The 27990-nt window shown below is 47.9% G+C and overlaps 1 protein-coding gene across 1 annotated transcript; it reads right to left on the bottom strand.

The window, feature by feature from the left end:
• Positions 1-27965, bottom strand: PDE6D (phosphodiesterase 6D). The gene is made up of 5 exons (XM_053390836.1): positions 27752-27965; positions 6783-6871; positions 2968-3093; positions 2638-2743; positions 1-788 (listed from the first exon to the last, which is right to left on the bottom strand). The coding sequence occupies exons 1-5, from the start codon at positions 27802-27804 to the stop codon at positions 707-709; spliced, it is 456 nt and encodes a 151-aa protein (XP_053246811.1). The 5' UTR covers positions 27805-27965; the 3' UTR covers positions 1-706.
• Between the last annotated feature and the right edge of the window lie 25 nt (positions 27966-27990).

Here is a 27990-nt window from a genome sequence, read left to right as displayed (position 1 = left end):
TGGTAGGAATGTTTGCTTTTTAATTCAGAAATGTTTTATTTTAATTACATTATGTAATAATATCAGTCTATTTTACAAGTTGAAGGAGCGAAGGGGTGCGGGAGGGACGTGATGATGTTTGGGCCCCCTATGTAGAAATAAAGAGATGGAATGAATTGAGAGAGAGCAAAAGACAGAGAGAGAGAGAGAGAGAGAGAGAGAGAGAGAGAGAGAGAGAGATAGGAAGGGAGAAGGAGTGAGAGAGTTAACTTAAAACTGAACTGACAAACAGAACAATGGAGAACTGAAGGGTTTTTCCAGCCTGCCATGGAGGGGAAGTTTGGGTACTAAGATACAGAGACATACAAAGGATTTTTAAAAAACCTGAACATAATTTACAGTCTTGATCCTTCATGCCCATTTGGGTCTCTAATAAAACAGAGTCCTCAATCCCTCTTCTACCCCCCACCGCATTCTGAGCAGATGGTGACACGCCGTGTTGCGGCTCGGCCTCATCCAGCTAGAAGAGCAGAGAGAATGGGCCAAGGCCGCAACTTGCGCCGAGCTGGTCCCCGGGCTCAGCGCCTACGGGAAGAGAGAGACAGAGAGAGAGAGATTCTTCCACGGGACACTTTTTTGGATGTGGGCTGGGGATTCGGCACCAGGAACCAGGTGAGAGGGGGGAGAACTAAACCAGGCCCGTGCCCCGCCCTGCCGGGGCCTTCTTTCAAACGTAGAACAGTCTTACTCTTGACGTGCTGACGAGGAGGTCGTCGTCGTAAAACTTGGTTTCTATGATAACGTTCCCACTGCAGAGAGAGAAGGGGGGGGGATCAGTGGAGAACAAGATGCATAGAATTAAAGGGCCGCTCTTAAAACTGCAAGCTAGAGGAATGGCTTATGAAACTGATGGACTATGCTGAAATGGTGAAATGAACTGCCAAATTAAGAGGACATAAGGACAAAGTGTTTAAGGAAGAATGGAGACCACTGATGGATTATCTATCAAATTGTCACCCCTATATGAAGTCGCAGGCAGGATTTGAAATATAAGCAGTGGATTATTGAAAGATCTAACGGTGGCGGGGTTTAGACAATAAAAATATATGTGCTATAGGTAAAGGTAAAGGACCCCTGGATGGTTAAGTCCAGTCAAAGGCGACATTGGGTTGTGGCGCTCATCTCACTTTTCCGGCTTTCCGGGTCACGTGGCCAACAGGACTAAACCGCTTCTGACACTGTGATGGAAGCCAGAGCGCACAGAAACGCCGTTTACCTTCCCATTGCAGCGGTACCTATTTATCTACTTTCACTAGCGTGCTTTCAAACTGCTAGGTTGGCAGAAGCTGGGCTAGAGCCACAGGAGCTCACCCCACTGCGGGGATTCGAACCGCCAAACTTCTGATCAGCAAGCCCAAGAGGCTCAGTGGCTTAGACCACAGCGCCACCCGCATCCCATCTATGTGCTATAAAACAGCTAGGAGCAGAAAATAAACATCAGGAAAGGAGGGGTAGGAAGTCAAGAAGAGATTTTGTATGTTGAAAAGAAAAAAATGGTACGTGATGATAAAGGCTTTGAAATATTTTTGGAGACTTGGTGTAAAAGAAAACTACATGATGGGAGGCAGAGATGCACCGGGGCTAAGCAGCACCTACTTCTGAGGTGCCTTCAGGCGAGGGAGCTCCCAGGAGGACACATCCCACTGCAGAACATAGGAAGTGTCAAAGAAATCTTAGACCAGGCCAGGCTCACTGGGTAAGAAGCAAGTTTGCAGGCCTCAAGGCTGGGGGAAACTCTATGACTGGAAGTGTGAGAGCAACGCCTGAACTCTCAGACACCGCGTGAGCGAGATTTCTATGTGTGGTACGCTGGTTTGACATCATCTGATAGGAAGTGCCTACAGAGGGTGGTGAATACAGCACAAGATATTATGGGCTGTCCCGTGAATCCGCTGGATGAAATAGTGGAAGAACGTTGCCTCAGGAGAGTGAGGAAAATTCTCAGGGATGGTTCACACCCTGGCCGGCACTTTCTTGATCTCCTGCCCTCAGGCAGAAGATATAGAAGCACGATTAGTCGCACCAACAGGGTAAAGAACAGCTTCTATCTGTGGGCTGTTAGGCTGCTGAATGAAAAGATAACAACAGGGCAACTGACTTTTGGGTTTGGTGGGTGTGCGGCAGTAAATGAGGGGAATTAAGACTAAGAGAGCTGAGTGGCAGGTGCTCGTGTAATCTCACTGTATACAAGTTGTACAAGGGACAATGAAGTATTTCAATTCAATTTCAATTTCTAGTGGGTGGTTCAGGGTGCACAGATCCCTCCCTAGGCTCTGCAGAAGCCAATTCGTCTGCTGCACAGGGCACTGAGCTCAATGGTCTGGAGCATAATTCTGACCCCTTCGGCCGCAGAATAGCTTTACACTGGCACCACTGAATTTGACATGCTTTGTCAGTCCAGTCCGCTCCACACTCCAGGCAGCCCTTGGATCTATCTTTCTGCAGTGTGTGTTATATGCAGGGAGTTTTTCCAGCCGGAACTCAAGTCAGCACCTCTCAGGTGAGCGCCACTGCCATTCTAAGGGAGGGAGGTGTTCACGGTGAGTTCCGGCACCTCTTTTTCAAGAAAAATGGCACAGGATATATGTGACAACTCACGTTAGAACATTAGCGGTCATCATCTGTGACTCAGGAGCGGCCTCTATCAAGGACTGCCAAGTGTTTGTTGAGTTGGGAATCACAAAGCCAAACTCAAAGAACCATTCTGTAGAGGGAAGAAGGGGACAGTTATTGCAAATGCTCTAATTCCATCTCTCTCTCTCTCCACTCCCCTCACCCCCGATATCACCCACCTAAGCAACAGACTGGGAAGCCCTTCAGGTCATAAGCTTTATCTGTTGCAGAGAACCATTTCTCCCAATCTAAGATCTGCTTTTCCTTCCATATTGTTAGACATCACCTACAGCTACTCACAGAACAGAACATTACCTTCTAGACACTGTCCTTTGAAATACACTTTCTGTTCCAGTCGGAATTTCTCCATCTGCTCAGTCGAGGAAAAGTTTAGCTCCCGAGATACAGCCTTGCATTTCAGAATTTTCTTAGGAACTCGAGCTAGCAGAGAGAAAGGGGGAAATTAGATTATCATTCCAAGTAGTAGGACAAACCCTGCTGTTGCCAAAGACACTGAGGTCCAAAAAGAGGAGAAAAATACACGTCCGACTTTTGTGAAGCAAACACGTGCAACAGGTTGTAACTAGGGCAATCTGATGCAAAAAAGGCCTGGGCTCTTACACCTTTAATAGTTGTGTAGGAAAGGAGAGTTTTGGGTGTGTGTTTTTTGGTGTTTTTTTTAAAAGCAATTAAAGGTACAGGAGCCCTGGGCCTCTTTCGCACCTACCCACCCCAGCTGTAACCTCAAGCACTTTCAGACAGACCACTCATCTGATCTCCTGCATCAGGAAAGTGACCAAGAAAGGAACCATAAATGACTAAATGCCATAAATGACTGACGTGTCATAAATGACTAAATGCAGTATGTTGGTCAAGCAGGCTGGGCTTACACTACACACACGAGACAATCAGGGCTAGGGCTGGGGGTTATCTGGTTTTCAAAACTGTGATAGATCAGCAGCTAAATACTACAATATGCTGATATGTTACAATGTCCAGAATGTACCTTGGGTGCTTAGGGGGGGAAGAAACAGCCGAGATATATCCCCCAGCCCTACTGAGCAAGCCCCAATACCTCTCTGGCTTACACGAGGCTTCCTTAAACTGCTCAGCTGGGGGGGCAGGAAGGTCCCCAGCCACCATGATGTATTGCCAGCTCAAAATGTCTGATACTGGTATTGCGATCTGAACGCCATATATACAGCTCTAAGCAGGGCAGGCGCTACTAGACATTTTTTGGCCCAGCTGCATCGCATAATTTCCTCCTAAGACCATGGTTTTCAAAGGGTGTTTGCAGCAACCTCAAGGCCCCTTGGAAACTTATGAATGAGATCAGCCACATTTGACAGACTTCTCTGACCGGCAGCTGACCTGTCATGGCTCTCCCGAAGCACGCGGCCACAGGGGAGATACTGAGCGTGTTCCAGGAAAGGGAGAGGGCAGGAGGCAAATCGGACTTCTGAAATAGGTGCTGTTCATTTCTGACTTCTAGTTGCTTAAGGGGTACCATAGTTCCAGTCTTGTCTCCATCTGGTCCTTTTCCTTTCTCCACGGCTGATTTGCACATGGGCTCCAGTCAGTGGACTTCAGGGGTCTAAAGGGTAAAGGGACCCCTGACCATTAGGTCCAGTCGTGGCCGACTCTGGGGTTGCGGAGCTCATCTCGCTTTACTGGCCGAGGGAGCCGGCGTACAGCTTCCAGGTCACGTGGCCAGCGTGACTAAGCCGCTTCTGGCGAACCAGAGCAGCGCACGGAAACGCCGTTTACCTTCCCGCCAGAGCGGTACCTATTTATCTACTTGCACTTTGATGTGCTTTCGAATTGCTAGGTTGCAAGGACAGAGCAACGGGAGCTCTCCCCGTTGTGGGGATTCGAACCGCCAACCTTCGCCCTAGGCTCTGTGGTTTAACCCACAGCACCACCCGTGTCTAGTAAAACCCAAATTGGACCCTGCAAGCCTGAAGGCTGCTCATGCCTGTTCCAGGGGCCCTTTCTTGCTTCATGTGGGGAAACAGGAGCTCCCAAAGGTCAGCTCTGTGACCCTCTCGAAACTGCACACTCTCTAGACCCCTCTTGCGAATGATCTGCAAAGGCGGCAGCATCATGTCAGAGAAATGGATGCAGAAGGCGTTCCCTGAGGACAGAGATGATTGGAACCACTGTTCCAAGGGTCACTTCGGGGCACGAGGGCTTCCCTCCACAAAAAGCGCTTCCATGAAGTACCGTATTTTTCGCACCATAGGACGCACTTTTTCCCCTCCAAAAATGAAGGGGAAATGTGCGTGCGTCCTATGGTGCGAATGCAGGCTTTCGCTAAAGCCTGGAGAGTGAGAGGGGTCGGTGCGCACCGACCCCTCACGCTCTCCAGGCTTCGCACACCTCTCTGCAAGCAGCGGGAGCCCAGCGCTGGGCTCCCGCTGCTTGCGGAAACTTGCCTGCATGCTGAAGCCTGCGCGCGCTGAGTTCAGCGCGTCCAGGCTTCGCGGACCTCTCCGCAAGCAGCGGGAGCGCTCCCGCTGCTTGCGGAGAGTTGCCAGCATGCCGAAGCCTGCGCGCGCTGAGATCAGCGCGTCCAGGCTTCGCGGACCTCTCAGCAATCAGTGGGAGCGCTCCCACGGCTTGCAGAGAGCTGCCTGTTTGGGGGCTGGGGTCGGGGGAAGCTCGAGCTTCCCTCGCCCCAGCCCCGTGCCTGGGGGGGAAATATTTCCCCCCCTTTATTTCCCCCCCAAAAAACTGGGTGCGCCCTATGGTCCGGTGCGCCCTATGGTGCGAAAAATACGGTAAGCTGCTTATAGGTCTCTGTGTCTAACCACTGAACCTGCATCTTTTTCAGGGTACAGGGGTCTGGGCCCCCAAACCAGGCTTTCCATACTCAGCACATGCTGAAAGAACAGGCCCAAGCCTTGCGAACCAGCACACGAAGTGCTTAAAGCTTCGTGACTCAGAGATCCCTGAGACGCCACCAATCAGACTCAGGCCATTGAAGGTCAGGAGGGTTTCAATGATGTGTTCTTGATAAGCGCTGCATAAACTGGGATTTTGACAATGTAAAGAGGGAGAGGAATGTGACTACCAAGTTCCAAAAGGGAGAGCAGTCCCCTGATTCCAAAGATGAGAAGCCAGCATGGGAAAAAGGTATTACTGAGTTATCTTTGTGGCCGAATCCATTCCCTGGGGCGGGGCGGGGGGGGGAGGCGGGGAGTCGTTAATGACTTCTTTTAGCCTTTCAACTGAGGCATGATTCAGGAGGTATCAGATCCGCTTTTAAGTTATTAAGGTTAGGAACAGTGATTTCCTGCAAAAAGCACTGCATAAAAAGGCCAAGGGATCTGCTAAAGTGGATCTTGGGGGGGGGGAGAGCAAAAAGCCAGATTAATGGCTTGCCAGTGCACTAGCCCCCATCTGGCCTCACATTTCTAGACATGTCCACAAATATCCTTAGCAAAGCACAAAATGCTAGTGCAGTAGGAAGGGACAAAAAGGCCCCGGAGAACAGAAGAAGCCAAATTCCCCCCCTTTCGAAGTAGTGGTGGGCTTTCTCAAGCAGTGGAGGGTCTACCCTTTTCCTCCCTTTTTATAACCGGCTAGAATTTCCTGAGTCCGCCAACACTGGCTAAGCTCACAAAGCAGGAGTGAACACTTAGGACTGCTTCTCACTTAAAGCCAAGGTTGGTGTGTGTTCCTGGATATACACCCTTGCTCAAGAACTGCGTCATCCTGGAAATATCTTACTGAATGACAGCGTACCTCACTTTTTGGGAGTCGAAAATTTAGGTGGCAAGCCAATCTAAATTGTATCCATGTATAAGACGACCCACAATTTTGAACATAATTTTTTAATAAAAAACCCTAGCCTTATACACAAAAAAGTATGATATATGGAAGTTTATTTAATATTTTTATTACATCTACTACTTCCTTACATTTTAAGGCCCTCCGCCGCATATATGTATCATGATATATTGAGATATTGTGATATTTAGCTGGTGATATATCGTTATATTGAAAACCAGATATCGCTCAGCATAAGACAGCACCCCATCAAACAGTGCTGAACCTGCTCAGTATTTCAGGATCCTTCACGCACAAACCACCAAGAAGTCCAGTCACACACCAAGGCTCAACAGTACCTTCGTGCTCTACTCCAGGGACGGAGAGGTCTTCTGTTCCTTGCCAGAGAATTTTCCCTGTTTCTGCATCACGGAGATTCATCCAATTTCTGTTTGGAAGGTAATTAAGGAAAAAAGCAGCAGAGGAACGATACTGAGCACGGCCTTATTCCAGGGACAAAGGCCTCCTGTGGCACCAAGAATCAAATGGACCAAAACTGAAAATGAACAGCAACATTCAGCTCCCATGAACAAAGGAAACTTCTTTATGTCAGGCTCCCATATCCATCTAATCCAGTATTTTCTTTTTTGGCATGGGGTTCAGGGAAGAAAACGGCCCCACGCTGGCTGCCTGGTCCTTATTTTCAAACTGGGGATGCCAGAAGTGAACATGGGACCTTCTGCATGCAAACCATGTGCTCTAACTCTGAGAACAGTCCTTCTCCACACAAAAAATCATGGGTGCTTTGACTTTTGGAGAGTGCTCTCCCACAGCAGCTGAAGGAAACCGAGCCGCATTCTTGTTGCTCCAATTACAAGCTGCTATTTGAATTGTTATTTTTAAAGTATTTCTATGAAGCCGCCTTATACGAAGTTCAACTATTAATTCATCTGGACCAAAACAATTCAACTCTGACTGCAGCCACTCTCCGAAACCTGCAATCTTTTTAGCTGGAGATGTCAGGAGAGCGGCATCTTCCGCGTACGAGGCAGGGGCTCCATCACTGAGTTTGCAACCTCCCAGTTCCTACTCCCAAAGGTTCAGCAGAAGGCTGCTGTTTAGGGAAGCACCAGTGTTTGGTGAAGAGGATTTACACCACAGAGCTTGTGATACAGGCTGCTCTCTCTTTGGCAGCAGAAACATCTTTCAATAGCTGCAATTCTTTTTTAGAAAAAGGAAGAAAACAAAACAGCAGTCGAGAAGAGCATGAGCAAAATGGGCCTTGTGTACATACAGCTGACCAGGAACAATACGCAGAGGGGGAAATCATTCAGAAGCAGGTGAGGAGAAATGACAAGCAGAGCAGGTGACGCCTAGCAGATCTGGTTAGCTGCCTAAGTAACAAGGGAGAAGGTTGGCAACTGAAACATGTCCTGCGGTGCAGAAATCAGACATCTTGAACCAGAGCCACATGTACGGTTATCTCCTAATGTGTTTAATTGGTTTAGCCAGTCTTCTCCCTGATCGAGAGAAAGGCTGTCTTTAAAAATAGATTCTTATCTCAAGAAGAGCAGCCGGGACTTGTAGGCAGAATCCAGAGAGCATTAAGTATCATTAAGTCACTGAGGCCACGTTAGTATGGATATTTGAAAGAAGACTGTCAGAGGAGTTTGGAGGAGGAGAACATTTGTACCTGGGAGTGGAGAAAGAAAACCTGGGAAGTGGAGGAAGAAACCACAAAGCAAATGCAAAATTCAACCCAGAAAAGGTGTCTGGCTACAGACAAAGGTCAAGTAACCTCCAATTCCTCAAGCACAGACTGCGATGAGCAGCATAAGGCAGGGGAATTCTCCGGCCTCCCAAATCAGCCATGTCTCACTGCAGTGCCCTTCCAGGGCTGACATTTAACTTGGTTTGTGCACACACTTATTATTGTAAAATCTCCCCCCACCTTTCAATCACAGGGACTCCCAAGGTAGCCAACAGCAGAAAGGCATAAAATCAATACGAAACACAGCTAAGTTTAAACAAAGAAAGCAGCCAAAACCGTTCGGCAGCAGCACTGGATTCCCATTGAAAGCTAAAGAAATAAACAGATTCTTTGATTGTTTCCTAAAAGTCATCAGGCAGGGGACCCAGTGAACTGGTCGTGGGAGAGGTCAGGTGCCAAGACCAACGTAAGTCTCACCCCTCGAGGATACTCACTGTGCTTCAGAGGATGGAAGAACTCTGACCAAGATGCTGAATGTATTAATAGGTGACCTGACCAGCTGAAACACAGAACTGGGCCTGTGAAATGCAATGAAAGCGAACGGCAAGCAGAGAACACCAACGCAGCCACCACACAAGATCATTGATGGCCTACATTTTGGCAACATCCTCACCGTCAAAAAGAAAAGAAAATGCCCAAGGAACAGTGGCGCAGTGGATGCGACTTACCCAGCTGGCGATGTTTGCAGCCATGGGTTCAAAGCCCATGTTCTCTCTGGCCGAAGGGGATATGGAAGCTACACCAGAAAACTTGCCAAGGGGGACACAGCTCAGGGACACAGCATGTGACATGGTCCCTGCAGGAGGTCCCACATTTGATCCCAGGAATCTCTAGAGATCCCTGGAGCAAGCAGCAGGAAACATCCCTGCCTGAGTAGCTGGGAAGATGCTGCTAACCAGAAGCAGGCGGCAGGGAGGCCAGGGTAAGGTACCTTTCAAATGTTCAGGTGTTTTATTCTGTACATGTAGTAAACCGATTCAGAAGTACAAACTTTCTCTTGCTTTGTGACACACTCAGTTTGCATTTCTGTAAAGAACCTTTTTTCCTCTGGGATACGAAGCCTCCGTTCCCACGTCTCCATTTAATGCAGGACAGCTGAGGTTTTGTTGCAACCCACATTCAGCTCTGCATCCAGACAGGCCAAATTCTGGGGTAAGAAGGGCTTAATTCTGCAATCCAAACTGAGCAGGTTTGCTTATTTATTTACTGCAATTGGGCACTGCTTTGCATAACGTATTCTGACTCCCCCTACCCCCGATGGTTAGGAACAAGGAGCTAAGCCAATCACTCAAAGCCCACCCCCAACAACTTGAAACTTTTCCTGCTCTTCTAAGACTCAAACTCACATTCTGCAGCACTCTGCAATTCTTTCCACCGTGTTAATTTACGCCTGGAAGCAGCATGGACAGGCCTTGTCTGACCACAAGTATGGAAAGTGGGGATAGACTGCTTAACCCTTTCCCAGCTCGAAACTGTCCTCCCCGAGGTGCTTTTTCAGATCAAGGGCCCTCCATCTCTCCTCCCTGCCTGGGAAGTAAAAACACAGGTCAGGGAGGAGGCATTGAGATGGAAAACCAACCAACCAGCCTTCTGCTATTTGGACATAGCTTACTTAGGATGCTTTGGGTATAAAAAAATGCAGAGGAGAGAATTGCAGAATCCTACATAATCTGTTAATTTAAGATCAAGATTTCAGGAGGCATGGCCCCCAAACATTTAACAATGGGATCATCCATTTGTCTACTTCAGCGTTTACCAAACTTGGGGCTTCAGCTGTTTTCAGACTACAATTCCCATCATCCCTGACCACTGGTTCTGCCAGCTAGGGATGATGGGAGTTGTAGTACAAAAACAGCTGGAGTCCCAAGTTTGGGAAACACTGGTCTACTCAGGCTCTAGAGAGCACAACTGCATCTCCAATGTGCTGGCAGATGAACAGACTAGCTGGAAAAAGCAGAGATCACCGAGTCCTGAAAAGATTAACAGCCACTCCCTTTTTGCATTTAAGCCTGAAGTGCCACATATTTTCCCCCCAGACAGCCCAGGGAGTTGGATGGAAGAAGAGGGAAAATATGTGCTCCCGCCTGCAATACATTTGTACCAAGTCCCCTACCCTGCACAGCAATTTCTGCAGCCATCACTATTAAACCACTAACATTATTAGACTGTAACGGGAGGCCAAGCAGAGAGCAAGAGCGAATGCTGCAACAGATGGATTTCAGGAGGGAATTGGAACTGCTCCAGACGCATCCATTGTCCTTTAATTGCTTATTTTCTTCCATTTCCCACTCCAGGGCGAAATGAGGGCTCAGCTAAGACTGCAGCTCCCATCAGACACTTCAGCCTGAGATATCTGCCCATCACCAATTCTGCATAAAGACACCCCTAGAGCTGGAGTGATAAACCCAAGAAAAGGAACGTATTATTGACAAAACCAAAGGGGAAACATGCCCAGGCAGAATGAGACCTCAGCACTTAGGATGTCTCCAGAGTCTATGGAAGCCCAAGAGTCCCAAAAAGGTTCCATCAAGGTGCTGTTGCTGAAGCTCATTTAAAGGGAAGGAGCTGCAGAATGGATCCAGAATTGCCCCCCCCCCCAACTGTATTCCTGCTCCTTCAGGGATAGTGCAACCCTGTTCATGGCAGATAACTGACCCGATTTCTCAGATCTGGTAATAACTCACACACAGGGCCTCCGTCTTGCCAGGATTCAAGCTCAGTTTACTTTCCCTCATTCTGCATGGCAAGGCATCTCCTGATGCAGATGTTATAGAGAAGAAGAGCTGTGTGTCACCAGCATACTGATGGCAGCATGTCCCAAAATTCCTAATGACCACTCCCAGCAGCTTCCTGTAGATATTAAATAGCATTGTGGATAGAGTGGTTTCTTGTAGGACCCCACAGTGTAACAAACAGGGAGACATAAAGCACTCTCTCACTGCTACTCTTTGGACTTGGTCATGATCATGATTGCGGGAGGAAAGGGATGCTAAGCACAAAATAGCTGTTGGTGTTCATGCTCTTTATTGAACGCCATGATTTCATTTCAGCAGAGAACTCACAACACAAGCAATGTGCAGCCAATTGAGTCAAGGGATTTTAGATTCATCATCGCCCGTCTTTTAAAGCAATTCCCCATTGCACTTCTTCACCAACACCTGCCCTCCTTCCTAGTAGCTCAAGAGAGCGCTCCGCGCTCAGTGACTGGTCCAAAGCCACTGGCCAAATTTCATGCCCTCCGGGGTCCAAGTCCCACGTTGAAAGGACTTCCATGTCAGAAAGGAAGGCGGCTTAAAACCCTCTCAAAGGGTTCAGAGAAGGAGATTCACAGTTCTCTGTATTCTGGCCAAGTTGCATACCCTTAACGCTCAGCCAAAATAGAAGCCACAGTTTCCCAGCCAGCTCCTGTTAATCCTGGCACAACCCATCTTAGATGAATATCGGGAAAACACAACATGCAAAGTAGCAGAGCTGGGAGGGAGGGAGAGAATCAAAGACGTTTGCAAGAAGCCTAGATGACTGGGATTTTTCCAGCCTTGCATATGTGAAGTGGAAAGATGACGTAAGAGTAGGGAAAAGTTGTTTCAAAGCCTTAAGACACCAGCCTCAGAATTTTGAGCGTAATATAGTCCATTTCCTTAGTGGCAGTCTCCAGCGTCAAGGAGCCTGGTTTCCAACCTCAGCTATGCATTCAATCCACCATTACTCTCTTCCTTGCAGTTTCCAGGAACACCCCCTGCTCATTTCTTGCATCATGCACTCAACAGCATGCCCAGCTTTGTACCCTCACCCTGGTCCTCTTCTTAAGGCAAAAGCAGGCAGCCCAACCCTGAGCCGCTTGGGCTTCTCAGCGTTTCCTCCCTGCATTGCCACAGAGATTTTCCAAGGCTGCTTCCAATCCGTTTCAAAACTTCGACATTCCTGGCATCAGAGAACAAAATCAGAGACTCTGGCAGAACAAGGACACTGAGGAGTTTCTCCAGGAAGCCAGCTGAAGACAAGAAAGCTACTCCAGAAAGATGCAGCTATCCTAGCTGGCTCATTTGCCCGCTTCCCTCCAGAGGGGTTCAAAGGCTACAGCCTGACCAGAAAGAGGGGTGGGATGTTTAGACATTATGCTCCAAGGGAACTATTAGAAAGTGATAGCAGTGATATGTATGTGTTCATGCAGGAACATTTTATAATGCAATCAAACACATGGTGTTGTGCAGTTTGACGCAGACAGAAATACTGTACCAGAACAACAAGTATCTAGCTAAGCCTTGAAGAAACATAGGCAACTTCTCAACTCTATTCTCCAGTCAGGTGTAGCATAGATTTTCCCACTCAATACAACCACTTTTCAGATAGCAGACTATATAGTGAAGCTGGCACCTTCTAGCCTCAAGGTACATGTGTTCTTGGGTATGGTTATACAGGGGTACCTCAGTTTACGAACTTAATCCGTTCCAGAAGTGCGTTCTTAAACCGAGGCGTGCTTTCCCTATTGAGGCCTCCAGCCGCCTGTGCCCTTCCACCGTTCAGATTCTGTTCTTAGACCGAGGTAAAGTTTGCAAACCGGGACACTACATCCGGTTTAGCGGAGTTTGTAAACCGAATCATTCGTAAACAGGACTGTTCCTAAACCAAGGTACAGTGGTGCCCCGCAAGACGAATGCCTCGCAAGACGAAAAACGCGCAAGACGAAAGGGTTTTTCGTTTTTTGCGTTGCTTTGCAAGACAATTTTCCCTATGGGCTTGCTTCGCAAGACGAAAACGTCTTGCGAGTTTGTTCCCTTTTTTCTTAAAGCCGCTTGAAGAGGCGCAGTTGCGACGGACCGTGCTTCGCAAGACGAAAAACATCGCAAGACGAAAAGACTCGCGGAACGAATTAATTTCGTCTTGCGAGGCACCACTGTATATCAAATCCACGCGGGGACGGGAAGGAACAATTTCAAATGAGGAAATCTTTACTGCTTCCCATTCAAGAGCATTTCCCTTCCTTTCCTAGCAAGGGGATCTGTGGACAAAGTCTTTTTTTACCACAAAGCCTCCCAGAGTGGTTGGGGAAACCCAGCCAGATGGGCAGGGTATAACTAATAAAATCAGCACCATTATTAAAGGTAAATGCAGCTTATATGACCTGCCAGGTTGTGGCTGATCCTAGCCCAGAAGATGCTAGAAAACACGAGGCCGATTCCAGAAAGACAACTGTGCAGCACTCTGTGTTGATCTTGCTGCAACAGAGTTGTGGCACTTTTCAATATTAACAGATTTGGTGTCGCATAAGCTTCTGTGGGCTAGAAATTTCACCAGATGCATGAAACGGTGTCCTCAGCTGGTGCGTGCACACTCTCACACACACTTAAAAGTGTGTGTGTGTGACAAGCTGAGAGGCCAAAGGCCATGGCTTATTAATAGCTGCTGTAGGTCTATGCAGAACCCAAATGTATGCAAGATAAGAAGAGAGTGACTCTTTCACAACAGCAGCAATTGACAATAATATTCTCTTTCCTGTTACTCCGCACTAATGATTATTGGCAAATCAGATTTATTCAGTTCAGGCTTTCTTGAAGGAGGCATTTCCTTCACGTTGCAGCTTTTAAATTATCAAAAGCATGATAAGAAAGATAGCATTATCACCAATTACTGCTGTTGTGAAGAGGTCAGTATTCTGATCTTGTTCACTCTGTGACTGCAGCTTCCGATCTTTCCCGGAAAAGCCATTGAAAGGGAGGCCACTGCTGCCGGTTCTTTTCTCTTTCTACACTTGATGTATTAGCCAGCCAACTGCGGAGAATGCTTCATGCACCTGATGAAGTGGACTCCAGTCCACAATAAACCTGTCAGTCCGTGAAGCACCACAAGACCCTTTGCTGTTTTTAGAAAACACCAAGAGATTTCCGTTTGGTAGCAGCGCTTATCTGGACTGGGTCCTATGTCAACTTGGGGAAAGTACAAGCTGGTCCTGGGCCCTTTGAGGAAGTGTTGTGACTCAATAGTGCAGCCCATGCTTTGGATATAAAAGGATCGCAGTTCAATCCCCGGCATTTGCAGGAAGGGCTGGGAGACGTCCTGCCCAACCCCAGATGAGCTGCTGCCAGCCAGTGTGGACAGAACAGAGCTGTATGGGCCAATGGTCTGACTCAACCCGAGGAAGCTTCCTAGGTTCCACATCCAGGATCAAAAGACACTCTTCCGCGCAAGAGGATTGTTGGCCCAGAAATGGAAGCAAGAAGAAATCCCGACGAAAGAAGAATGGCAGACGAAATTAATGGACTACGCAGAATTGGATAAAATGACAGGAAGGATTCGAAACCTGCGGGACCAAAGATTTACAGAAGATTGGAAGAAATGTACGAACTATTTGAAGAGCAACTGTAATCTATGCTAGTAGGAGTTTTGTAAGGAGGAATATATGAAATATTGCAAAGAAGAGAGATATTAGTTATGATATTTAAATATAATGAAAGTTAGAAATGTAAATTAAAGGAAAAAGATTGGAAAAATGTGATTGATGGAAGTCAAAAAAATTGTATATGATATAAAAGTATGTTTAATAATTGTTGAAAATGATATGCTAAAAAACTAATATATTTTTTTTAAAGACAAGCTTCCCCAGAAGAGGCAGACCATGACGTGCCATTCCTCATCCTTTTGTTCTTATCGCACGGCACACATGAACAACTTTGGATCTGCTGGCAAACACTCAGCAGGATCTTCATCTCCAGAAGCAGCGACTCCCCTGCTCCTGAACAGCAAAGAAAGGATATTGGCCCCCTCCCTGCCAGGCATCCTCAGCGCACCTGGGAGAGAAAGCATGGCAGAATGCCAGTCTCACCAGGGAGAGCTGCTTGTGTCACTTGCCAAGTGGCACACTGCTGCCATGGCGATAGGTGCCAGAGGAGGGAGGATCTGCATCATAAAAAATAATATGGGTAAACATGAGCCAGAGAGCCACCGCATCAGCAGGCAGAAATGGGCGTTATCTTACACAGCCAGATGCTGAAGCAAGCAGTTTCAAATGTAAGCTCCTGACAGCTGGAATTGCTTTTCCCCTCCACAAAAGCAGGGATACCTTTCTGGGAACATGTCAAAAGGAGTGGTGATACTGCGGCAGGGATGCTAATAAGCCTGTGAGGGTCGGCATTTGCACACTGAGCAGAATCCAAACTGTTGCACACTTCCTTCGCCCAGCTTTGATGTTTCCTCTCTCTCTCTCTCCTCACACCCCATTCCCAGAAGCAGACTAGCCATTTACATGAACACATTTAGCAATGCAGAGTGGTTGAAGTTCGACACTTTATCCTGCTAAAGCCGTGTCTTAAAAGGATAGTTCCAAGAGGATGAAATGTACACACACTTAACACGCACCTTCGATCAATTACCCACCATAAATCTGGATTCCAGGCAAGCCCAGAGAATGCAGATGGGCCTCCTGTCCTTACAGATTTAAACTTATTGAAATTTCACAGCAGACTCACACTGAGCCCTGGGCTGCTGCAGCATCTAATGAGCAAAATTAAAATTCTGGTCAGGACTGAGGCAAGCACTCCCTGGGAAACCTATGCCAATGCTGCAACAGGCTTCTATTTGCTGACGAAGCACCGAGGCACGACAAGCTGCCTGCCCAACATTCCCAAGGAAAAACATCAACCTGGACCATACAGCGCGGCTGTGCGTGCTTTGCACTTAAAAGTATTAAAATACTATGGGAAAGTAACCAAGTTACTTTATTTTTAATGGGCTGTAGTTCAGTGGCAGATGCATTCTGTAAGCCCCAATGCCTGATCTGTTGTGGTGTTACAGTGAGCACGAGTTCTCGCTCGGGCATCAACTCCTGGGCTCTACATCTGATGTTGCAGGCCCACCTGCTGCCACTGACTCAACTGCTCTGGTATCAGAGGGTCTAGTCCAGGGGTCAGCAACCTTTTTCAGCCGTGGGCCGGTCCACCATCCCTCAGACCATGTGACGGGCCGGACTATATTTTGAAACAAACAAACAAAAAAAGAAAAAAAGAATCCCTATGCCCCACAAATAACCCAGAGGTGCATTTTAAATAAAAGAACACATTCTACTCATGTAAAAACATGCTGATTCCCGGACCGTCTGCGGGCCGGATTGAGAAGGCGATTGGGCCGCATCCGGCCCCCAGGTCTAGTCATAGAATCATAGAATCATAGAATCATAGAGTTGGAAGAGACCACAAGGGCCATCGAGTCCAACCCCCTGCCAAGCAGGAAACAGCATCAGAGCACTCCTGACATATGGTTGTCAAGCCTCTGCTTAAAGACCTCCAAAGAAGGAGACTCCACCACACTCCTTGGCAGCAAATTCCACTGTCAAACAGCTCTTACTGTCAGGAAGTTCTTCCTAATGTTTAGGTGGAATCTTCTTTCTTGTAGTCAGTCCTGAGGACTTAGGGAGGGGGACTAGAAAGTGAATTCTATGTGAAATTTAACCCCTCACTCCCTTAGGCTGAAACTCCTGGTCTTTGTAAGCACAGATCATCTGAGTGGTATCTGAGTCTTTTGTGAGAAAGGAACAGAAAATTCTTCCTGCAAGGCAGGATATATAGTGGATGAAGGCACACTATTAGGGATGCTCTGTGCTTGTCTAGGTTGCTCCTGCCAACCTAGCAGTTCGAAAGCATGTCAAAGTGCAAGTAGATAAATAGGTACCACTCTGGCAGGAAGGTAAACGGCGTTTCCGTGCGCTGCTCTGTTTCGCCAGAAGCGGCTTAGTCATGCTGGCCACATGACCCGGAAGCTGTATGCCGGCTCCCTTGGCCAATAAAGCGAGATGAGCACCGCAACCCCAGAGTCGTCTGCGACTGGACCTAATGGTCAGGGGTCCCTTTACCTTTATGCTTGTCTTACAGCATACTACTCTTAATTTTACATACTTCAAAAGCATACTTGTGGCACTAAAGGAAACCTGCATAGCCCCCCAGAACTGCACCAAAAAAACCCCTTCCCTGTCTCAGGCCTTGTTGACCTAGGCTATTTCGGTTTAACTCATCAATACTCTGTGTTTATAGATACCTAGGTATGAGTTAGGAGTGATTAGGAGTCCAGATTTGTTCATGCTAAAGTACACTGCTAGCAAACAGGAAGTCCAAATGGTGGCCAGCACAACACCCAGCATAGCAGTATGTGAATCAAACTTCAGAAACAGGGAATCATAAGCAGCAGTCCAGGGAGAGGAAAGTACCGTATTTTTCGCACCATAGGACGCACTTTTTCCCCTCCAAAAATGAAGGGGAAATGTGTGTGCGTCCTATGGTGCGAATGCAGGCTTTCGCTGAAGCCTGGAGAGCGAGAGGCATCGGTGCGCACCGACCCCTCTCGCTCTCCAGGCTTCAGGAAGCTATCCGCAAGCCTTGCAAGCCCGGCAGGAGTTCCCGCGGGCTCACAAGGCTTGCGGGCAGCAGCCTGCAGCCCCGGCGAGTGTCCGCAAGCCTCGCGTGCCCGGCGGGAGCGCGCGAGGCTTGGCGCGGCAACCTGTCGCCCGAAGCACGGGGAGCCCTCCGGAGGGCTCCCCGTGCTTCGGGCGAGTGTCTGCAAGCCTTGCGCGCCCGGCGGGAGGTCCCGCCGAGCGCGTGAGGCTTGGGGCGGCAGCCTGCAGCCCGAAGCACGGGGAGCCCTCCGGAGGGTGCCCCGTGCTTCGGGCAGGTGTGCGCAAGGCTTGGGGCGGCAGCCGCGGCTGGGGGGGGGGAATAATTTTTTTTTTATTCATTCCCCCCCCCAAAAAAAACCCGAGGTGCGTCCTATGGGCCGGTGCGCCCTATAGAACGAAAAATACGGTACCTTTGCCCAGAAGAGACCTGCACAAGCTGCCCTGTTCCAGTGGGCAGAAGAAACCCAGAACTGACTAGCTGGACTGTGGGTGCCAGAGAAAAAGAACCTTATGCTCACACTAAACAGCTGTCTGCATCAGTCATTTTCTGAAGCCTTGACAGTGTTTTCCCCCCAGTTTAAACTTCCACTGCCAGACATCACCATATGGCACCATCTTTCCCACCAAAACTATGGCACCTTCTCTCCCACTGGACTAGAGTCTTGCTTGCAGCTACTGGAGGTATGCATGTGGAGGAGGAGCTGAATCTACGTGCTTCATTTCCACCTGAAAACTAGAAGACTTTTCATCAACACAGCCACCTCAGTCTTTGTTAAGCAAGGCCTAACCAATCCTTTCCTCGGCTGTTAGCAGCTGTGCTCTAGTGAAACATTTAAGCGGACTTCCTTTTTCTTTAACGCTGCACCTGGTTATTGGCCAAAGCAGCAGCCCTAGGAGACTCAGGTGTCAATATTCTGTTAGATGGAATAATAAATTCCATGGATTAGAATGACACCTTGAGTTCTAAGCCTGAACCCATAGGCAACACACTGGAAAGGGGCTTCTGAAAGTTAAGAAGCTGATCGTTTCTGCTGCTGCCCTACTCACAGAGCAATAACAGCCATCTGCAAGTGAGGAAGACAGAGGAAGTCAGAGACTGAGAGAATGGTCCCTGAGCAGAGTAGGCACAGAGCAAATGGGAGAAAGATGTGCTGGGAACTAACCGGTGCCAGAATGCTTTTGGTCACCGAAGGCTCAAAAGCAAGGTGTGTTCCTCGAACCTTTGTTTGTGGGACAAGCCATTCAGAAGTTTGAACTGACACTTCTCCGCTCTGCCTTCAAACCAGCACATGGCACTTGCGCTGTAGTCAGCCTTAGCTAAGCTCACACTGTTTCTACAACGTCCAGGGGGAATGGGGCTTCTCCCAGGCATTGCTGTAGTAAGCCATTCACAATCAAGGCAGGCTCATCCTGTCCTTGGAACGAATGACACACACAGAGACATTTAGTCCTTGCAAGGTTAATGCTGCAGGTGTTAAGCATTTCTGCGAGAGGCAAAACAATACGTCAAGAGCGAGACTGCTCCCAAGAAAGCGACTGCGCACTGTAGTACTTATTTATGAACCAGTCCATATCAGATGTTTCTGGTGCCATGCCAACCCTGCTGCCTTACACATTCCTGAACAGCGTGGCCGTTTGTTCCACGTACTACAGACTGAGAGTTGTGAAGGAAACAAGAGCGCGGAGAGTCCCCCTCTGCCAACAGCCCCCTTGAGAAGCCAGGAGCTAGAGAAAGAAAAGCCTCATTCTGCAGGAGAAGCAGCACAGAGGGGAGTGACTAAGACGCTGGCAGGATCTCACGCCCCAGCTCTCGCTGGCTTGCTCCAAGTCTCATCCACAGAGGGAAAAGGCTTGCCGTGTGCAAATGCTAGCCACAAATCGAAATATGAGGGTGGGGGCCCTGTGGCCCTCCAGATATTGTTGGATTACAACTCACATAAGCCCCAGCCATCATGGTGAATGGTCAGGTTTGGTAGATGTTGCTGGACCACAGGTGCTCTATCCCTGTATTACATTCTAGCCCCCCACCCGAGCACTCTGTCACTCTACCCTCACCCACCCCCGGAAGATCAATTTAAAGAGTTTGAAAATTGCAGGTGGGAGTTAATTGGAGAGCTCACTTACGCTTCTCACACAAGCCATCTGTCCACCGTCATTCCACAGAGAATTGCAAAGTACTCCAACCGAGCAAATGCTATTCAGCTTTACCTTCAGAGTTATTCATGTCCCCTTTCCCCTCACAACACAGATTCTATTTAGTAGTCATTCAAACAGCAAACATGCTCATTTTGAAGTGCACTTTGGAAAATATTATTTACACCTTCTAGTACAACTGCGATCAATATCAACACATTATGGTGCACATGTCTGAAGCAGTTTGCAGCACCTTGAAGCTATTAGCCTGCATATGTCTCTCCCGCACCCAAGCAGACACAGGGATGGCTTTAGGATGAAGCAGCCTGTCTGCTCAGGGCACCGGAGTTTTTGCTCTACATCAAGCAGCAAATGCAGCCTTGCAAAGAGTTTGTGCAAGAGGGTTGTCCACTCTCCCAGCAGCACACCAGCCACAGCAGGAAACGAGTCTCATTTCCCAACCACTGTGGGCGCAGCTTAATTTTCAGGAATGGAGGGGTGGGGCAAAAGAAGTGATTGTAGGATCCAATGCAACAGTATGTGGGGTAGAAGAGGCAGGGCAGAAGATCCTGGAAACATTAGGAAGGGGATTTCTCCTGTGGCCAGGTGAGAAGCATGAAAGGGCTAAGAGACACCCTCTGTCTCGGTGGCCACAGAACCACACGGCATGGGCCACATGTAGAAATGGAATGCCATTCAAATATCCAACCCTGGCTGCCGAAGTACGAAGTGCAAAGCTCCCTGGTCCAAGCTGGCAACTCCTGGTCATCCAGCCATTTCTTTGCCTGCCTTCCGCATTCCCTGCATGGCCTTAAACCTCCTCGGGCAACTCAAGTGAGCAACTCTGTGTCCTTGGGAGCGAGGAGTCGGCAGAATCTGCTTAATCCAGTTTTTGCTAATATTTTGGGAAAGGGCATTATCTGCTTTATTTACCAGGCATATGCGCACAGCAATCATCAGAAGCATTTCCGTCGGGCACTTTAGTGGAAGACTTATGTCAGATTAAAAGCTCAGCTTTCCTATGAGCTGCTCTTTGGCAGGGGCTTGCCTTGAAATTCAACCATAGCCGAATCCTCTGCTTTTCAAAGGAGGGGGCATTCTTCACTTAAAAAGTCCAATCCTGCACAGATTCAATCTTGTCCAATCCTGATAGGGGTGGTGGTGAACCATGCAACTCCCATTCTTTTCCACTGCACTCCCCAGATGGACGTGCCAAGGTTCTGCCTGCTCTACCTAAAAGCTTCCCAAAATTTCAAATAGTTTTTGCCGTCTCACAGGCATGTTGCATACAGCAGTCACAGGCCACAGCGCCCTATTCAAACAAACAGTCACTTACCACACAACCCATATATTCAGAAACAGCTCAAATGGCATGAGCTGAATGGAAGCTCCTGCAGCCAATCTGAAGCCGCGCCTTGGTTTGTGAACGGTTTCAGGAGTCAAACAGACTCCCGGAACAGATTAAATTTGAGAACCAAGGTATGACTGTATAAGACTGAAGCTTTTTGTTCAGTGTACAGACACAGAAGATGAAGAAGGAAGCACCATAGCTCAGTAAAGGGTGCACGCTTCAAAGGCAGATGATTCAAGGTTCAATCCCCCGGTCTCAGTACTAGTCTGAAAGACCTCTGCCCAGAACCTTGGATCCAGAACCAGACCAAGAATCATATCAGGCAGCTCCTTACATCCATAAGGGTGTTATAGTCTTGGTGAATACTGAATCCCAAATTTTGTGTCTGAAAATTCAAGATCTAGACTGCTGAAAGTTGACAGACAAGCTAAGCATGAAAATCAGCGCTCACTAACACATGCCTGAAATATATATCTATTTTTGGGTTATCACAGAATTCAATGTGAGCTGGTGAGCATATGATCCAAATTAGATTGTGCCAAAATTCCAGGTGTGCGTGCACAAACATCCGTGGTGGGGGAGTTAAAGGAGATAAAAGCGGATCAAAAACAGCTGTGGAAAAGAGCCAAATGTTAAAAAGATGACAGCTGTACGAGTGGTTATGTTCCCAAATGCATTCTGAGAATCTCGGTCTCTTCATCAAGGAATCCTTGGAAGACTGTTTGGATTGAGGCGCCTTTTCTTGCAGCTCATTGGCAGTCTAAGAAGCACATATGTCAGTCCTTTGATAAATGTCTCTCCCTTGCCCTCACACCCAGACAGCATTGGGATCATACCCAATGGTGCCTCCGTCTCCCTTCTACTGTGTTTGAGGAACTTAAAAACACAATCATGCTATTTCCCTCCCAGCACGACTTCTTCCACTTTGGTTTTCTTCCAGCGGGGGCTACTTCCAGTGTTGGGAGAAAGAGGCTGGGGAGAGGCAGTTTCAGGGGAAGGCACAGAACTCCTCTTCCCAGCTTCTCACACTGTATTTTCATACCCACCTTTGTAGGGATTCTCAGCAGCAACCAAATTCTGCTATATGAGTTTGTTGCCAACACTTCCCATTTTGGCCTTCAGAGGCTGACCTGTGGATCCAGAAACTGTACTTTGAATCTTGACTACGCCATGAACAAATCAGGAAGTCACATTTGGTCAGGCTCACCATCTAATTGCAATAAGGGGATGATATCAGCCTACCTTATAGGCCTGTTGTAAAGCTCACCATAATATACAATAATCTGCATGAAGCACCTGAAACGCTAAGTAGCACTATATTAAAGCTAAATATTAATAGTAGTAGCAGCAGTAGTAGTAGATGTATTTATATTGGAGGATGCCCAACCATTTCCCCATGCAAGCCAGAAGTTAAACACACAGTTATACAGACTGATAAACACATACATAAGTGGTTGCCTGCCTGAGGCTGTTGGCTAAGGAATTTCATTTTTAGGAACCGATTCAGTTGTCAGTCTTGTTTAACATCTGTAGCACACAGAGCTCACGGCTATACTTCAAAAATAATTCAGGATTTACACACAGCAGAAAACAGAAGTATGGGGATCACGCATTGGCCAGGTGGCTATAGGTACAACCTGTGTATCTTACAGAAGGCATCCCAAGCACCACCAGCCACAGAACACCAGCTGTATGTAGGAGTGACAACTTGACCCACATTTTGCAGGGAAGATTGGTCAGCAGGAAGAAATTTAAGATGGCTACAGAGTCATTTTACCAGAAATCTCAACCAGGTGCACAATCAGATTCTTCAGGTCACTTGGCAGGACCATACGGAGAACGGAGTTTCCACAAGGTGAGAGAACTCAACCCAGGGCAGCCTGCTCACCTAGCTTGCACAGACATAGCCGGAAGACGGCAGTCGGAAACAACATCCAGGCTGAAATCACTGAAATGTCTGGGGAAATCCAGACGTATGGCAACCCATGTTGGAAGTCTACATTTTGCTTTTCTTTTCTTTCTTTTTTGAGATTCTTTTCACTTTTTGAAATATGGCAACCCTAAGTAAGATAGCAATCAAGTATGAGCTGGCTGTAGGAACCCTCACTTCAACAGCTACCAACCTACAATCTGCTTCCTTTTTATAAAAAGGAGCAAATTCTGATTCACACACAGCTGTTTATTCAGACCTAACACACACCAGGGCATCATCTCATGCACGGATCTGCTCTCAGGAGGCACACTTTTGTGGGTTAAATTGTGCATGTGGCAGTGGGACATGAGTGGTTGTCCACAGGCTGGTGAACAAGCAAATGACCACACAACTATATTATTTTACATAATTTTTATCTCCACCCTTTAGCCCCCATCTCCTACCCCACTGAAAGGATCCCATACTCAGGCTCAGAATACTGAACAAAAGCACACGACCAAACTGTCCTCAACTCTTCTGAACCCACATCTTCTCTCTTAGAGCAAAGCCCAACCAGGAGGACCCAAAAACACCACATACACAAATCCCATTAATTAAATATTTAAATCCATGGAGTCTGGACCAAACTATTCAGGCCCAAGGTTTATTCCCACAGAATAATCACTGCATTACTACTGTTACAGGAAGGAAATCACTGTCCAACATGACTGAGTCAGAGGGTGGATTCCCTCAGCTATGTCTATATTCATCATGTCTTGAAAGAAAACTTCCTGAGCGACACAGAAGTAAATAGAAGCAACTGTGAGAAAGTTTAGAGGACTGTGGCATCAACTACACAAAGAAGAGTTCTGGAAATCCCGGAGCTGGGAGGGTAGTACAATAATAGGCTCTCTCTGGAGTTTCCCACCCAATATTACCGAAACCTCCTGCTTTGAAAAAGCCTCCACTGGGGGCAGAGGGAAAAGAGAAGAATCAAGCTTATCCAATCCTCGCTAATGTCACTTGCTTCCAAAGAAATTGGGTGAGAGAGGAAAAAAACCAAGGGTGGCTGACACCACTTAATTTCTAGAGGGAGAGAAAACTGTCAAGGCTCATAGCTGCTTGGAACTTGCCTCATGTGACCTGGAAGCTCTTATGTCAGATGTGTGGTATGCTGCTGTTTAGTGGTACAGTACTCTGCCTGCTTGCAATTTCACATTTCAGAGCAATGAGCTCTGGCACCAAAAAGGGGAAAGGATGGAAAAGGACGGATGGACAAGCACAAAGTTTTAAGGTAGAAGTGAGCAACTCGCGACCTTCCAAAAGTTGCCGGGCACCAACTCCTGCCCCAGCTAGCATGGCCAAAGGTGAAGGAGGATGGGAGTTGATGTCCAGCAACTGCAGTGGGGACACAAGTGCCCACCCCTGATCTAAGGCAAGGGAGAATGTGAAAGCTTGGTGAACAGCCCATGCTTCAGCACAGCTGAACTGCAGAGAATATACTGGTGGCTTTATCTCTTCTTTCAGGGCATGGCTTGCTTTCCAAGAGTACAGCGTCAGACTCAAGAGGCTTCCTATCAGAAACAGCTTTGTTGGACAGCTCCACCGAAGCCAAAAGGACCAAGGTGAGCACACTGCAAGGACACCAATCCTGACATGGAAAAGCCACAGCACAAATACAAAAATCACAGAGGAGGAATCACATCAGGAAACTTACAAAGTAAGGCTTTGGCGTTAGCAAGCTCTCACTGTTGGGGGGGGGGTGATGGATGTGAGAAACTTCTCTCAGGGCCCAGATAAAGAAGGTTCCCTGTCGCTATTTTCAATGGACACCTTGCTGTCAAGGAACTCAAAATGTGGTCTTTAAACTTTCATCAAGCCTTCCGTTTTTGTTGACTATGAATCTTCTCAATCTATCTTGTCCACACCTCCCTAGCTCTGAAAAACATCAGGAAACAAGGGCTCATAAACAAGGGCTCAAGAAATTGGTAACCATGATGCAGACTCTCATGTAGTATCCTGGGGCCTACATGGCAAGTTACAGCTTTTTCCTCTACAAGCTAGTTCTTAGTTCTCATAATCAGAAGAAAAATAATGAGCCACTTCTGCTAAAAACTGAGGTCTGGCCTTGCAGGTAAATTTCACAGAGTTACTAGATTGCCTTAACATTATACTAGTCCATCAACTGACCAGTATACTGGTCCATCAACTGAAGATATTTTGCAAAGTTTTACTTCTTGGTCACCTGGAAGAAATTCTAACTCATCACAGGTGACCAGGTAGGCAGCTATTTAGAAGCCTAGCTGACCATGCATCCAACCAAGTTCCTAAAAAAGAAAAAAACTAATAACCCCATATATACTGCAAAGTGAAATAACTAGTGAAAAGTCAGGGTAATTTCAAGAGCAGTTGCAATGAAATGTGCCTCTGCCAGCTGGGAGTGCATAAAAACTCTTAGAGACATTACAGAACGGCTGCAAGAGTTTCTCAGGAAAGTTATTTACCCAGCGTTACTGAGCCACTCCCTATGGATACTGACCTCTGCTCTAGAGAAGAACCATTCCACTCATCCAACTGTCCTTTTTCCAGTTGTGAACACCAAACAAAAACGGACCGCCACAAACACAACTGGGCTAGAACACAGGTTGTGCAAAGCATACCAATCAAGCACAGGGGTCCTCAGGTGAGGCTCTGCTTCAGCCAGGAAGCCTGTGTTTGAAACTTCCTGCAGTTTAGTAAGCTCATTTGAGCCCACTTTGCGTGTGATAACAGTCCCCAGGCTGCCCAAACGTGCAGAGCTCATAATCAAAAGCAAACCAGATAGGCATGCCGTCCACCTGCTGGCCAGAGTTTCCATTGGAGACAAAGTACTGATCCCCACAAATGCCTCCTTCTACAAACTACAGACACTCAGTTCTAATGCATGGCACCTCCCGGAGCTGGAAGTTTGATTGCTTTATACCACCACCATTCAAAACATGTGGCACCAAAGACAGCAGGGAGGGAGAAGCTTTTGCCTGCAGGCCTAATCAGGCCCACCAGTTGTCTCCTTTCAGCTGAACCCGCCTACTTGATACCTAATGTCACACTTGGCGCTAGGCGTAACCAGTGCTCCTGTTTTTCGGAAAAAAGGTGCTGGCTCTTATCATGAAGGTGTTACAGTAAGTGCCACACTTTTAACATTTGGGGGGAAAGGTGCTGGTACTGCATACCCTTGAGTGCTGCCAGCAAAAAAGGACTGGGTGTAACCTCCTGGGCCCTCCGGATTTTCGCAACGCCAGCAAAAATAAAGTATCTGTTTACGTGATGCTGACACAAAAGCTTTGTTCATATACCATGTAAAAGAATGAATTTTGCCTCTTTCTTCCCCTCAGACCCATGCTGCCTGTAGCATTAGCATCTCACTCTGAAAATGACTGATCTGCTTGAATGATTCTCTGACTTGAAAAGAGAGACTGTGTGTGGTCTATTGTTGCCCAAGAAAAATCTTTTAATTAAAAACATATCATATATCTATATGGTGCTAGATGGGAGGCAGATAAAGATGTGCCTGCGACAAAGTGCATAGCACTTTGCAAACACTGGCAGTCAGCTGACTGTCGTGCAGGATGTTGTAGGCATGCTTTCTGCATTTCTCTCTCTCGTAGGTATATGATGGTAAAGAAACAGGGGGCAGAGAGAGAAGTGGCCATAGCTACTAATAGGTCAAGCCTAGGCACACTTACTCAGAAGTCCATTCCTGTGAATTTGATGGGGCTTACTCCTAAGTAATCATACCTAGAACCGTAGCCCAAGACAGCTGTCATTTGAAAGTACAAATTGCTGGGTAAACGAATTACCACCTCTCAGATCAGGCCGAGTTGGGCCCATTTGCTCAAGTGCTCTGGAAGCCCTTTCCTGCAATGCACCCATTCCTGCTCTTGGCACACTATGATCTGGATTATGTGGGTTAATCCCGCAGAGGCTCCCATCTATAGAATCTTGCAATGGAGGGAGATAGGGCCGGAGCCGCAGCTTCTGGCTCTTTCCAGCTCTCCAGTTCTTCTCCTATATGGAAGCCTTGCAAACTTGCCAAGCTTCAGGGCCCGCTGGCGCCAAGCCACAAACAGACACGTCAATGTGCTTCTGAAGCTTACCGCAGACCCCTTTCCAGCAGACTGAAACTGAGGAGCATCTGAAACAGAGGGAAAGTCCCCATCTCCCATGGAGAGTGCATAAGGAGGAAGGCTTGCTGCAGACAGAAGACCATTCCCAAACACCCCCGAAGACACAAAACCGGCTACTGGCGCTCTCCCCATGCCAGGAACACCTTAAATCACACCCAAGTATATTCTACTGACTCGCTGAACACCCCCAACAGGCATGCCCCATTCATCCCAATACTTGCACACACCTACAAGGGAACATTTACACACCCAGTTCCCCACGCCCCGGCCAAATAAATCCTGCAAGCGCATATCCCTGCAAGCACATCTATGGGTATTCTTCTCCACCAGCTAGGCGTACCAGACACAGGGCTGCAGAATTGGCTGGGACCCCGGCGGTCATCTAGTCCAACCCCCTCCAATGCAGGAATCTGCACACCCCGTAGTTACAACTCTTGACGCTCCCTCCGAATATCACGCCCCCATGCATCCATTGCTTTCCCCCTCCCCGCGCTAAAACCACCTATAATATAATATTTAGCCATTACCGTATTTCCCCGTCTGGCGCGCCCCCCGCAATCTCTCTACCGTAATTACCCCCCTTCCCCGCCCCCCCCCCACAAGCCAGGCCGGATACAGCTTGAAGCCCCTCAGGATTTCCTTGGCGCGCTCCTCCTCCTGGCCCGACATGGTCCCGCTCCTCGCGGCTGGGCTGGGCGCCCCCCGGCCCGGCCTTGAGCTCCCGCTCTCGCTCCCTCACGGACCTGGGCGGGGGCGTCGGAAGGAGGCGAGAGCGCGCCGGCCCGGACCCCGCTGCGCCCGCCGCTGAGCCCAGACAGACCCACCAACCAACCAACACGCTTTGGTCCCGGCTGG

The sequence above is a fragment of the Podarcis raffonei genome, chromosome 5, assembly GCF_027172205.1.
Source record: "Podarcis raffonei isolate rPodRaf1 chromosome 5, rPodRaf1.pri, whole genome shotgun sequence".
Lineage (NCBI taxonomy): Eukaryota > Metazoa > Chordata > Lepidosauria > Squamata > Lacertidae > Podarcis > Podarcis raffonei.
The sequence above is the reverse complement of the archived record's forward strand: the minus strand, read 5'-3'. Positions and strand labels throughout refer to the sequence as shown.

Bases quoted from the DNA above. Each gene is read 5' to 3' on its own strand.
- PDE6D (XM_053390836.1), bottom strand. From the start codon at position 27,804: ATGTCGGGCCAGGAGGAGGAGCGCGCCAAGGAAATCCTGAGGGGCTTC. The intron at 2,744-2,967 runs GTAATGTTCTGT...TTCCCTCTACAG, and splicing joins CAAAGGACAGTGTCTAGAAG to AATGGTTCTTTGAGTTTGGC. The intron at 789-2,637 runs GTGAGTTGTCAC...CTCTCTCTGCAG, and splicing joins ATGACCGCTAATGTTCTAAC to TGGGAACGTTATCATAGAAA.